The 13,785-nt window shown below is 36.7% G+C and overlaps 1 protein-coding gene across 1 annotated transcript in view; it reads right to left on the minus strand.

The window, feature by feature from the left end:
- Window positions 1–2,573, minus strand: part of MTTP (microsomal triglyceride transfer protein) — a 56,746-nt gene extending 54,173 nt beyond the window's left edge. Inside the window, exon 1 of the mRNA XM_027543992.1 lies at window positions 2,421–2,573. Coding sequence (XP_027399793.1) covers window positions 2,421–2,481 — 61 coding nt within the window. The 5' untranslated portion in view covers window positions 2,482–2,573. The remainder of the gene's footprint in view (window positions 1–2,420) is intronic.
- Between the last annotated feature and the right edge of the window lie 11,212 nt (window positions 2,574–13,785).

Genomic DNA, 13,785 nt, shown 5'->3' on the forward strand with positions numbered 1-13,785 from the left:
AGGAAAAGCATTATGAAGAAAACCCAAAGAAGGTAGTGAGAATAGACCCACAATTACAAAATATTATTTAGAAAAAGAGGAAACAAGAGTCTTCCAAACATTGAGTCAGCGTATCTCTTCTCTCTACTAACTCCTTCTTCATTCTCTTTACAGTCCAATCTGCTCTCAACATCCACCCAGATCTGGAGATTTGCTAAATAATTGCATCGATAATTAACTTTGAGATGAGTTTTGAAGTGATGCATAACATCCCAAATTTATAATGGCCTGATTTTAAAGTAAACTCTTCACAACTAGTTCGCTTATTAAATATCAATCATTTTAAAGGACAATGAATCTATGATTATTAAACCATGATACTGTAATACACAGCTTCCCAAGTGGCACTAGTGGTAAAAAATCCACCTGCCAGTGCAGGAGACACAAGAGACTAGAGTTCAATTCCTAGGTTGGGAAGATCCCCTGGGAAAGGTAATGGCACCCCACTCCAGTATCCTTGCCTGGGAAATCCCATGGACAGAGGTGCTTGGTGGGCTACAGTCTATGGGGTTGCAAAGAATCGGACCCAACTGAGTGAAGAAAGCACCATAATATAAGAAGTTACCCATCTGGGTAAGAGAAAGTTGCCAAGTCCTATATTTTTTATTCACGATATTTGGCACAAACAGCTTGTATCACAACACTAATAACACTTAAGCTTTGCAGCCCCCACTTGCCCAGGCCTTTTCCAAGATCTTAGAAGGGGACCCTAGTGTTATGCATACATGTCAATCTTTTTTTCAGTAATATTTGCAAAAGTAAAATATTTTTTGTGAAAATGTAGATTACTTTTTTCTCAAAAATGGAGCCTAAATTGTATAAGCTTCAGTTTCTAAAATTCTGGATTTGTCACTGAACTTACAACAAACTGTAGCTATCTATTATGTTCTCAGTCATATTTTCCTGTATGTCATTTCTGTATGTGTATATGTGTGTATTTAAATCTTTACAAATGCATGTATTTGAAAACATCAAGTTATCCAATATTCTATGTAGGTAAGGGAAAAGAGAGAAGCCCACAATAGCTCAATCATTTTTCTCAAAATAATCATGGTATTAGGTTTGATCTCATGGTGCATAAATTGGTCATATTATGAATATTTAGCAGTATTTGACAGATAAAATACAAGCTGTTTCACAATTCTCTGTCAGATATAATTTACAAACCTTTATTTTTTCTCATTAAAATTTTCTTTCATCCAAGTAAGGGCCGTATCTTTACCAAACATTTTAGAAAATAGTTATATATATATATATATATATATATATATATATGCATATAAATATATGTATAATCTTTAAAGAATCTGAAGTGTAATTTGCTTAGGTGAAATAATTTAGTCCCCCCCCAAATTTATTGTTCCAATAGCAAAAATTGTCTCTTTTCCTCATGTGGAAATTTTCCATGCAAAAAATTTTGAGACAAACTTTACCTTATTAAAAAAAGCCACAGTTATCTCAAGAGGATTTTAGAAGCTTACAAGTGAATTGCTTTATATCAGTTGCTTAGCGTACACAGTTATTAAAATTGGACACTACCATGCTGTTTTATAATAGGGCAACTGACTTTGATGGAGAGTCCTCTTAAGAGATTCTAAAAAGCGATCATTTTACAGGCCCAATATTTAGAAATTCAAGGCATGCATAAATTAGCTGATTTAAAACAAGATTACATATTAATATATTTCATACAGCTTTTTGAAATCGTTACTCAAAAGTTTGTTTGCTCTGAAAGTTAGCAATTTGTATGTTTTTAAATAGATATTATCTTAAAATAGAAACTATAATGAGCAACACTATTTTTCCAAAGATAAATGTTATCTCTCAAATCTATGTCATGGAGTTTTATTTTCTATAATCCACCAACTATGATAATCTTATCTTTTTTGAATGATTATAGAATAAAATACAGGCTTTACCATTTCATTCATAATCCTTTGGTAAGTTAAATGCCTTTTTCATTGAGTCTAATTCTTTTTGATGTCACATTGCTAGGCAACTAGAAGGAAATTTAAGAACTGGTTTTTTAAAATCTACTTTTACAATTCAAATGAAGGAGCTGCATTCATTGAGTGACCAGCAGCAGCAGATAACAATAGTTGGCATCTTTTTTCTCCCCTTTAAAAATAAACCATGAATGAGAGAATGAAGCAAGAAGCATGCTAGTCTGAAGGACTGAAACTAAAAGGAACCTCTGTTTTCTTAATGTATGTAGGAATTCGAATTTAGTTTTCATTCCAACCCAGTCATGCCTTCACCAGCATTCTAAAGCTACATGGGTTTGAGGATCACTTAGTTAAGAATTCTTTCATTACACATACACACACTTTTCCCCCTGAACGATTAAAATTAAAGTTTAGCAGAAGGCAACACAAACTTACCTTTAACAGAAGCTGAATATGAGGAAATGAAGCAGAGAAAAAGCACAGCGAGAAGAATCATATTGATTCAGCTACCCTTTAATGCATTCAGTTCCCAGCTAGAAGTCTCTGAGAAGTGGACTCTTTCAATGGCAGCAAGGGAGTGACCCTTCTCAGAACCTGCAACAATGTTTATCTTTGGAAGAAAGGTCAGATTCCAAACTCCAAAATCAGGACCTAAGTTCACAGAAGGGCTCACTATTAATGATTAAACTTAGGTGGGCTATAGTTTTCAGTCTCTCATTCTTTTACTTTTTTACTCAATAAGAAAAATCAAGAAAATTTTCACTTTTGAGAGCTAAACTAAACCAGTTGCCATCCTGTAAATTCAGAAGCACAGACGGGCAATCTAGGAAAACTGGGGATGATACTTTTCTGCTCAGCACATAATCATCAACATGCCTATATCATTAAATGCCTGTCTTCACATTTACCATTTGATGTGGGAGGGTGGTGAGGATTTGCGAACTCAGGAAAACTTGATGGAATTTTATTCTCTTGTATGGTCATCTGAAATTTTTTATACCATGGGTATGCTATTATTAAAAAATCACTCTAAATTTTAGAATTTGAATTTTAAAATTTTAACTTGTACCACCACCAATCACTTCAAAATAATGTTAGAATAGATTCAACATTCATTTCTTAAAACTAGATGATTCTTCTTACGTGTGAATCAGCATTGTCGACCATTAACACACTAGCGGGCAACTGAGTTTATGATAGTAGACCTCTAGCTATAGCTATGACAATAAACAATTGTCTGGATCCTCAGACTGGCTGGCTGGAGTTCCCTGTGCTTTCTGGATTCCAGTTCTAGGCAGAAATTCAGAAAGGGGATTCCAGTCCTTACTACTTCTGCAACAGAAAATTAATTAGGACACTTCTCTAGAATTAAAGTGAATACCCTAGAATGGCTAAGACCACACTAACTAAACCAGCTCTGCTCTTGTAAACTTCAGCAAGAGAAACTTGCTATGAATAAAACCTACTAAGATGAGGTGATTTGGAAACCATGTGGGGATGCTTTGGCAAAGGAAGGAATAATATGTTGGTAAAGGGATTTTTCAAATAAAATTGAAAATTCTTATGGCCATGTTTGGGGCTTCCCTGCTGGCTCAATGGTAAAGAATTCACCTCTTGGCCAAGCCAGAGACCTGGGTCAGAAAGATCCCCTGGAGAAAGAAATGGCAACCCATTCCAGTATTCTTGCCTGGGAAATTTCATGGACAGAGGAGCCTGATGGGCTACAGTCTCTGGGGTCATAGAATCAGACATGACCTAGCATAAACAGCAGCAGTATGGCCAGGTTTAAGCATAACGGGTTCTTAAATCTAACCTCATCTCTCTCCAAACCCTTTTCTAGAACCCTAACCTTAAGCTTAAATCTTCTAGACAACACAGGTAAAGATAGTCAACTTGATAGGGCCACAAGATGAAATCTAAAATATAAAATCTCAAAGTTAAGCATACTTCCTTTTGAAATATGTATATTTTTTATAAAGAACTGAAATGTGAAAATTGTTTGTCTTTATCCTCTATTGAGATTAAAACTTCATTTGCTATCATGTTTTATATATAAATCATGGCTAAAGTACCTATACAAAAATAAAATATTTGGTTATTACTTTCACTTTAAAGTTATAAATAATAAGTTGTCCTGGGGTAAATAGAAAATAATAAGTTGTCCTCTTAGAAAAATAACTGTTGAAGAAATATAAGTTTTTATGAATGGTAGGTATTATAAATACGAGATAACGTGAAAGTGCTTTATTGCTTTACATTTGAATAGATTTCAATGTAGTCCCACAATTTCTGCATTGCATGTATAGTGATATGAAGCCACTATAGCCATTTAAACGTTACACACTTTTTTGTTTAGATTAAGGACTATTTTAAATTTTATGAGAACAGCCTTTTGTTTTCATTTGAGGTTTACAGCTACATGCTTGTGGTTCGACTATGTGGTGCATGACACGTGTCTATTCGGTTAAAGTACTATTCGTTGTCAGGTGTTTACCAGAGTCTAACCAGTTAAAAGCATATCACTATTGCCTAACAAAATTTGTTTCATTTGAGCACTTGCTTTCCACTAGAAAGCACCTATGAGTCACTGTATTAAGTAGTCATTTAAATATAGGATGTTCAAATAAGGCTACTTCTATTGGTAATAAAAACCATCATCCTTAACTTTTTACAAAGATATTTGAAAGACTTCTTAAGATAGTTTCAGAGATGAAATAAGATTGCCAAAGCCTTTTCATATCCAGTGAATTCTGTATACCAAAGGAGAGGCATTCTCCTTGGTTAGTCTGTTGACCAAGCAAAGTGACATTTTATAATACTGTGGGAGATACCTCCAAATCTTATCATGTGCAAATCAGCTATTTACACAGCATGTGAAGCAATGCAGAAGCACAGCAAGATACAAAAATAAGAGCTTGCCATCTATGGTACAATTACTAGGTTAATACACTATGCCAAGCACTGAACGTTTTGTAGTATAGCTGAACAACCATTATTTCACGTTAGCAAAATGACATTCAGATTAATTTAGTAAAATGATTTAAGGATCATAGAAAAACAAACATTGAAACCTAAATCCAATTTCTCCTTTACTTAAACAATATTAGAGATAGGAGGTAGAAAATTGATTTATTAGGTATGACATAGAATTATCAATTCAGACTGTCTTTTAATAAGTCCATCACACTTTTGTGTGGAGGCTAACAGGTAGCTAAATTGCTGTGGTTAGACGTTCCAGGCTGAACAGATTGTCTCCGGGAAAAAACTGATCTGTGCTAGTCAGGTCACAATCAAGTAATAGATTTTAAAACAATGCTCTTCAATGAAATCCATTGGTAAGTACATGGCAGTATGGAATATCTGCTATTCTATTTGGCAGTGATAATAAGAGACTATGAAATAAAAACGGCTAACTAATTCCAAAGTACAGTTGTGTTTCTAATAAGTATCAGAGGTTGCTAGGAGTTAACTCATTTCCTAGATTAGAAGATGAATGAACTTTACCCCACTAAAGGCTGAAAGGAAATGTATTACCCTTCTAGATATGCTGCTGCTAAGTCGCTTCAGTCGCGTCTGACTCTGTGCGACCCCATAGACGGCAGCCCACCAGGTTTCCCCATCCCTGGGATTCTCCAGGCAAGAACACTGGAGTGGGTTGCCATTTCCTTCTCCAATGCATGAAAGTGAAAAGTAAAAGTGAAGTCGCTCAGTCGTGTCCGACTCTTAGTGATCCCATTGACTGCAGCCCACCAGGCTCCTCCGTCCATGGGATTTTCCAGGCAAGAGTACTGGAGTGGGGTGCCATTGCCTTCTCTGACCCTTCTAGATATAGTTAAGTCAAAATGTATGATAGCTATCTATGGAGGGAAGTAAAGACAGACTTTACTTTGTCCTAGAAAGAAGCAACACTAATGAAAAAAACTTTTTAAAGGGACTCTTCAAGTTATCCCTAAGTGGTCATAATAAATTCTACTAGTATTTTCAATTCAATGAGGGAATTAGCATTCTCAAGGAATCCTGCAAAAAATATTTTTGGTAGGTAAGGAATACAGTCCACCCTTTGCATCAGCAGATGAGGAACCAGGGGATACCCAAGAGGGACAACTGTAAGGGACTTGAACATCTACAGAGTTTGCTGACTGTGGGGATCCTGGAACCAATCCCACACAGATACTGAGAGGACTGTAGTTTTTGTCTTTGCCTTTTGTCAGTTAATACTTTCTCAATTTGTCTGTTTTTTAATTTTTATTGGAGCAGAGTTGATTTACAATGTTGTGTTAATCAGTTACACATATACACATATCTACTGTCACCCTGCTTATTTAACTTATATGCAGAGTACATCATGAGAAACGCTGGGCTGGAAGAAGCACAAGCTGGAATCCACATTGCTGGGAGAAATAGCAATAACCTCAGATATGCAGATGACACCACCCTTATGGCAGAAAGTGAAGAGGAACTTAAAAGCCTCTTGATGAAAGTGAAAGTGGAGAGTGAAAAAGTTGGCTTAAAGCTCAACATTCAGAAAACGAAGATCATGGCATCCGGTCCCATCACTTCATGGGAAATAGATGGGAAAACAGTGGAAACAGTGTCAGACTTTATTTTTCTGGGCTCCAAAATCACTGCAGATGGTGACTGCAGCCATGAAATTAAAAGACGCTTACTCCTTGGAAGGAAAGTTATGACCAACCTAGATAGCGTATTCAAAAGCAGAGACATTATTTTGCCAACAAAGATCCATCTAGTCAAGGCTATGGTTTTTCCAGTGGTCATGTATGGATGTGAGAGTTGGACTGTGAAGAAAGCTGAGTGCCGAAGAATTGATGCTTTTGAACTGTGGTGTCGGAGAAGACTCTTGAGAGTCCCTTGGACTGCAAGGAGATCCAAACAGTCCATTCTAAAGGAGATCAGCCCTGGGATTTCTTTGGAAGGAATGATGCTAAAGCTGAAACTCCAGTACTTTGGCCACCTGATGCGAAGAGTTGACTCATTGGAAACGACTCTGATGCTGGGAGGGATTGGGGGCAGGAGGAGAAGGGGATGATAGAGGATGAGATGGCTGGATGGCATTGCTGACTCGATGGAGGTGAGTCTGAGTGAACTCCGGGAGTTGGTGATGGACAGGGAGGCCTGGCGTGCTGCGATTCATGGGGTCGCAAAGAGTCGGACATGACTGGGTGACTGAACTGAACTGACTGACCCTTTTTTAGATCTTTCTCCCATAGACCTTTACAGATTATTGAGTAGAATTCTCTGTTCTATACAGTAGGTTCTTATTAGCTAACTATTTTATATATAGTAATATGTATATGTCAATTCCAGTCCTAATTTAGGGACTGTAGTCTCATAAAGTGATGCTCTCTTTTATACTAAGCAAAAATTATATGAGAATACATATACTATTTTTAAAGGTATTGTTTAAGAATTCTCTTTAATAAAAGAAAAAATGCACTGAGGAAAATGCTTTTCCTTAAAAAGAATAAACGATACAGTTTTGAAATATATGGAATCCAAGACTTGCAAAAAGGATAATCATTTTTGCATAATGGAGTTATTAAACAAACTCTACCTTTACCTCCCACACCTCCACACACATGTATTTGACAACAACCAAAAACTCGTTGTGGGTCAATAATATTCACCCTAAGAGGAGCCTAACTTTATTTTTGGTCACAAACTGAATTTCTAGCATTTAGGAAGAAAACTGATGGCTTTCTTTCAATGAACTATTGTAAAGAAAACAAAGCTTAAATTTTGATCAGAATCATTTTTTTTACTAAGACATTCCAGAGATTTCCCATATACACTGTACCCAGTTGTCATTATTAATATCTTACACTAATGTGGTATATTTATTAATAATTGACATAGTAACTAAAACCCATACTCTATTCAGATTTCCTTAGTTTTAATCTAATGTTAAAGGTTCGTCTAGTCAAGGCCATGGTTTTTGCTGTGGTCATGTATGGATGTGAGAGTTGGACTGTGAAGAAGGCTGAGCGCCAAAGAATTGATGCTTTTGAAGTGTGGTGTTGGAGAAGACTCTTGAGAGTCCCTTGGACTGCAAGGAGATTCAACCAGTCCATTCTGAAGGAGATCAGCCCTGGGATTTCTTTGGAAGGAATGATGCTAAAGCTGAAACTCCAGTACTTTGGCCACCTCATGAGAAGAGTTGACTCATTGGAAAAGACTCTGATGCTGGGAGGGATTGGGGGCAGGAGGAGAAGGGGACGACAGAGGATGAGATGGCTGGATAGCATCACTGACTCAATGGACGTGTGTCTCAGTGAACTCCGGGAGTTGGTGATGGACAGGGAGGCCTGGTGTGCTGCGATTCATGGGGTCGCAAAGAGTCGGACACGACTGAGCGACTGATCTGATCTGATCTGAACGCTTTTTTCTGTTCCAAGATTCTATCCAGGTTACATTAAAATTAGTTGTCATGTACCTTTAGGCGTTTCTTAGCTATGAGTTTCTCTAATTTTCTTCAGTTAAAAAATTTCTGGGACTATTTACAATGTTGTGTTAGTTTCCAGTGCATAGCAAAGTGAGTCTGTTACACATATATCCACTCTTTTTCAGATTCTCTTCCCAAATAGACCATTACAGAGTACTGAGTTGAGTTCCCTGTGCTACACAGCTGGTCCTTGTTAGTTACCTATTTTATATATAATAGTGTGTATGTAAATCCCAATCCTCCAGTTTATCCCTGTCCCCCTCCTCCCCCCCCCCCCCCCCCCCCCCCCGCCCAGTAACCATACGTTTGGTTTCTATATCTGTAACTTTCTTTCTATTTTATAGGTAAGTTCCTTTGCCCCCTTCCTTTTTTAGATTCCACATATCATGATTTTCCCCATTTTTGATGGCATTGACAGCTTTGACATGTTTTGTAGGATCAGGACAGGTGTTTTATAAAATGCTCCTTTATTAGTTTTATGGAATATTTTTCTTATGACGAGTTGGCTTGTAGGTTTGGAGGAAGACCATAGAGGTGCCATTTCATCACACTATATCAAAGGTATGATTTATCACTGTTGATGTTGACCTTGATCACCTGACAAATGTTGTCAGACTTCTCCACTATAAAGTTACTTTTTTAAAACCTTCTCTTCCATACTGAACTCTCTGGAAGGAAGTGCTATGGGCAGCTCATACCTAAAGATTAAGGAGTTATATTCCTCCTCCTTGAGGATGGAGCATCTATATAAATTATTTGGAGTTTCTTTGCATGAGGGATTGATCTCTTCCTCCATATTTATTTATGATTTATAACAGCAAAAGAACAACTATTTATTTTATATTTGGGGTTATAATCCAATATGACTTTTAAATTTATTTCTACAATTGTTCCAGCTTTAGCCATCAGGAGTTCATTCAGTTGGCTCCTATGTTCCTTTGACATATCCCATCTTTGTATGTGTGTGTGTGTTCAAGCATTTCCTTCATTTCTGGTCCTACAACATGCTCCAGGCTCATCTTGTATGTTTTTACCCCAATCCTAGAGTCAGCCCTTTCTCCAAGGAGCTCTGGTCCCTTTTATTGGAAAATGGTATGGGAAAGCAAGACCTGAGCTTGTCCCTACAATATTGTCTTTTAATCCATGTACTCAGAATCTTGTATTTATTTAGATCTTTCTTTCATCAGTTTTGTAGTTTCACTCATATAGATCCTGTATATTTTGTTAGATGCATACCTTTGTTTTTGGTGTTAATGTTTTCTTGAATTTTAAGTTCCAACTGTTCATCGATGGTAGACAGGAACTTTCCTAAATTAACCTCGTCATTTGTGACCTTGCTATAATCAATTATTAATTCCATGAGTAGTTTTTGTTTTTTGGGGATGTTTTTCATAGACAATCACGTCACTTGAGAACAGTTTTACTTCTATTTCCTTTTCCTCTTATATTTGCTCACACTTTCAGTATGTTATGTACTTTTTATATTTCATATTTTCTGAGTTCTGTTACTCCTCTTCAAATCTTTTCTCCAATCACATTATTTCTGAGTTTTTCTGGTTTATGTTGTTCTATCTTCTAGCATTTAAAAAAATTTCCCTTGTTTTGAAATATTGGGTTACAGTTTTCATCTTTTTTGCTGTTTCATATTTTTATTATAACAGCTTTACATAGAATTCAATTATAATTCTTTTCATGGCACATTTTTACTTTAAATAAGCTATTCTATAGTTTTAAGAGACAGGTGTGTGTAGGATAGATTTTCTAGCTTCCAGAGCTTCCTTTTCTGATGTTTTCATAAAACGACACTTTTATATTCTGGTCATTTCTTAGCTCTGTCTTCTCTTCTCCCACTGTCATCTGGACCTTTTCTCTCTGCTTCTATGGTCTCTTATCTAATTTGGAATTCTACTCCCAGAAGTTTCCCCTTAGTGTTGGGCTCTTTTCCAAGAAGGAAGCTCAGGTTTATTAAGTTTTGAGAATTCATAGACCCCCCCACACCCCATGAGCACCTTCAGACCTTCCTGCTCATCCGTCTGTATTCACTCTGAAATTAGAGTCTGTCAGTTCTGCTGCTAATTTCATATTGATCTCCCTTGCTTGTCAGTGAATACCTGCTGGCAGTCAGAGGTTCTCATGGCCTTTGGCTACTCTGTTGTCTTCCCACTATTTCCTCTTACGCAGATTCTGATATTAAGTTGGAGGTTTGCTCCCACCTGTTCACATTTTGAACTTTAAAAGGATTCTTTCTTGTTGTAGCCATGATTTGTTCTTGTAATTACTGTCGTTTTGCTATCCTAGATGCTCTATCTGTTTTATGAGGAGATTCAGACCACACTGTCTCCAGTCGTCTTCCTATAGTCTTCAATATTCACATATTACTCAGGATGGTGGGGGATACGGTATTTTTAAAAACATTTTTACAAGCTTTTTCTATATTTTTGAAGGCAATCCAAATGCAAGTTGAAATGATTACAGATGATAGGTTGATTCTGCCTTTTAGATACCTTTCATGTCATTTAAAATAGGCCTTTTTTTTTTTTTTGCTTAGCCTCAAATTAATATACCTACAAGTATAACTCTATTCCCATACCACCCCAACCTGCTGAAGAGTACTATCATACGTATAAAACATCAGAACTAGGCTTAAAATAATTTGTGATGACTGCTCTATGTTTTCAGGCCAAGCATCTTGGAGGAGCTCATCACTTTATTTATTACCATATTTGTGTCCTAACATTCTGATTTTATCTGTAGCCCTCTTCTCTACAATCTATAGCAGCAGTCTCTAACCTCTTTGGCACCAAAGACCAGTTTTGTGGAAGACCATTTTTCCATGGATGGTGGTGGTGGGAGGGGGACCGAGGGGGAATTGGTTCAGGTGATAATGTGAGCCACTGGGCGCCGTACATGAAGTTTTGCTTGCTACCACCCTTCACCTCCTGCCGTGCAGCCTGGTTCCTAACTGGTCCATGGCCCTGAGGGTTGGGGACCTGTGATCTACAGTCCAATTTAACAAACTGGCTGCTGTCTAAATGTGGTCCAAGACATGCTTTGCTTAGTACTTAAAAACAAACAAAATAAGTTACCAACACTTAAAAATCAGATTTCATATAGAAGACCAGACCTCTGGCTGCTCTTAAAAAATTGAGCTCTGATGGCATTAGGCCCACTACTTGGAACTTGTTCCCTGATTAAACAGAGACTATGCTCTCAGGCTTGTGGCACTTTTCTTCTAGGCAGCTTGTGCCATTTACCTTCTAGTCATAATAGACATTAAAGGTTTGTAACCTATGATCTAGCATCTCTGATTTCAACCTCTGATGTTGGCTTGAAATACCAAATATGTGCTGATAATTTCTAGATCTGTTTCTACTTAGATGTTCTGCAGACTCCCCAGAACCCATATATTCAAAACCAAACTAATTTTTTAAAAACCTAATTTTCTTCTACTATTTGCCAAATGATCCAGTTAACAGAATTACATTCCTACAGTTGTCCAAATTAGAACTCAGATGGTAAAGAATCTGCCCGCAATGCAGGAGACCCAGGTTCAATCCCTGAATTGGGAAGATCCCCTGGAAAAGGAAATGGCAACCCACCAGTATTCTTTCCTGGAAAATCCCAAGGGCAGAGGATCCTGGCAGGCTGCAGTCCCTGGGGTCACAAAGAGTCAGACATGACTGAGGGGCTAACACAGTTGTCTAAATTAGAAAAACCCTTAGGGTCAGTCTTTCCTCCTCCTTTCTCATCCTACCCACTGCTTATCAGTCATGTACCAAACTATGACATGCCTTTGTTTTCACTGTTCCCAATATTTAAAATACTTTTCCATCTTGATAACTGGAGAACTTCTATTTACTTTCTAAGATAGAACAAATTATTCAGTTTCTGAAACTATGTCACTCACCTCCAGGAACATTTAGTTGCTCCTTTCCATGTACAGGCATCTCAAGTACATTATACTGTATGATATTTAACACCAGCTCTCCCACTAGACTAAGGATTCCTCAAGAACAAAGATCACGATTTAGTTATCTTTGTATCAACAATACTAAGACAGAAAAACATGGGACTCAATAAGTATGTCAAATAAATAAATGAGTTTTACAAATTAATGAAAATAATACTGTTTCATATTATGGTTTTTGCCTTCCTGTATTTTCTATATGCTTTCTGTATGTTTGGTTAAATTGTCCATTTTTTGCTAGTGCTTGCTTTGGATGATACTAGAATCATTTTAAAATTCACATCCTATGACTATAAAAAGGGCTATGTCAAAAGAAAACATGTAAGTAACTTAAAATTTTTGTTTTAATAAGGCTATCAGGTATTAGCCCTGAAAAATATATAATTATTCATAAAACAGATCCCTGAGGGGCAACTGAACAGCTGTTGAAAGTTCTGGCACATCACTATGCCAGCCTGAGCTTAATGACCTACATGTGAAGGGCTAAATATCCAATTACTAATCCTCCCTCAGCTACTCTTTGGCCTGATATGGAGGTAGCTGAAAAAAGATGCCCTACTAACAGATCAGAAATGGATCCAGACTTCCTTGCCAATTCTTAGTTAAAAGATCTTTTCGACTTGACATAATGAGGAAACAAAGAGTGCCCTACAACCATGTTGCAGTTACAGTTTTTCAAGTAAAATTCGACGGTTTAAAGCAAGAGTGATTTCAGTTTTGTAACTAAATTTACAGAAATTTTAATTCTTTCAGAAAAGTCAAATCTGGAATTTAATTTCCTATTCACAGAAACCTTTAAACATGTTAGAATGTTTCCAAATATCAAGTATAAATCACTCCAGAGTTCTTTCCATACTGAGAGGGCAGTCTTCTATTCACTGATTCAAACATCATTCTTATCTTCGAATTCTGCAATAATCACTTATTAGAAGTAGGACCAAATTAAAAACTAAACAGAAAATGACCATCAACCAGATTAGGTTACAGCTCTCCCTCAGGTGACTTGATCTATATATATATCAAAAAGATTACATAGGAAAGTCAGGCATTATAAACAATGAAACGTCACCCGATGTCTTACAAAACAGTATATGAAAAACAGCTCAAAGAATGAATGGAGAGTAAGATTTATGGTTGTAAGGTAGAAAAGGCGTAAACATTCTAGATTTAATTACCTCTTACTGGGAGCTTGATTCACTTTTAAAATCTAATTTTCCACTTGAGTTGTGTAAAATTATGTGATACTGAAAACCTCCTGTATTATAAATACAAATAATTTAGGCAAGAGATGCTTTCTTCTCATCTCAAACGTGGAAGAATTATAAGCCCTTTATTAGTGTTGGTCATTTTTAAGAGTAGGAATGTCTTAACAT

The sequence above is a fragment of the Bos indicus x Bos taurus genome, chromosome 6, assembly GCF_003369695.1.
Source record: "Bos indicus x Bos taurus breed Angus x Brahman F1 hybrid chromosome 6, Bos_hybrid_MaternalHap_v2.0, whole genome shotgun sequence".
In the NCBI taxonomy this organism is placed as follows: Eukaryota; Metazoa; Chordata; class Mammalia; order Artiodactyla; family Bovidae; genus Bos; species Bos indicus x Bos taurus.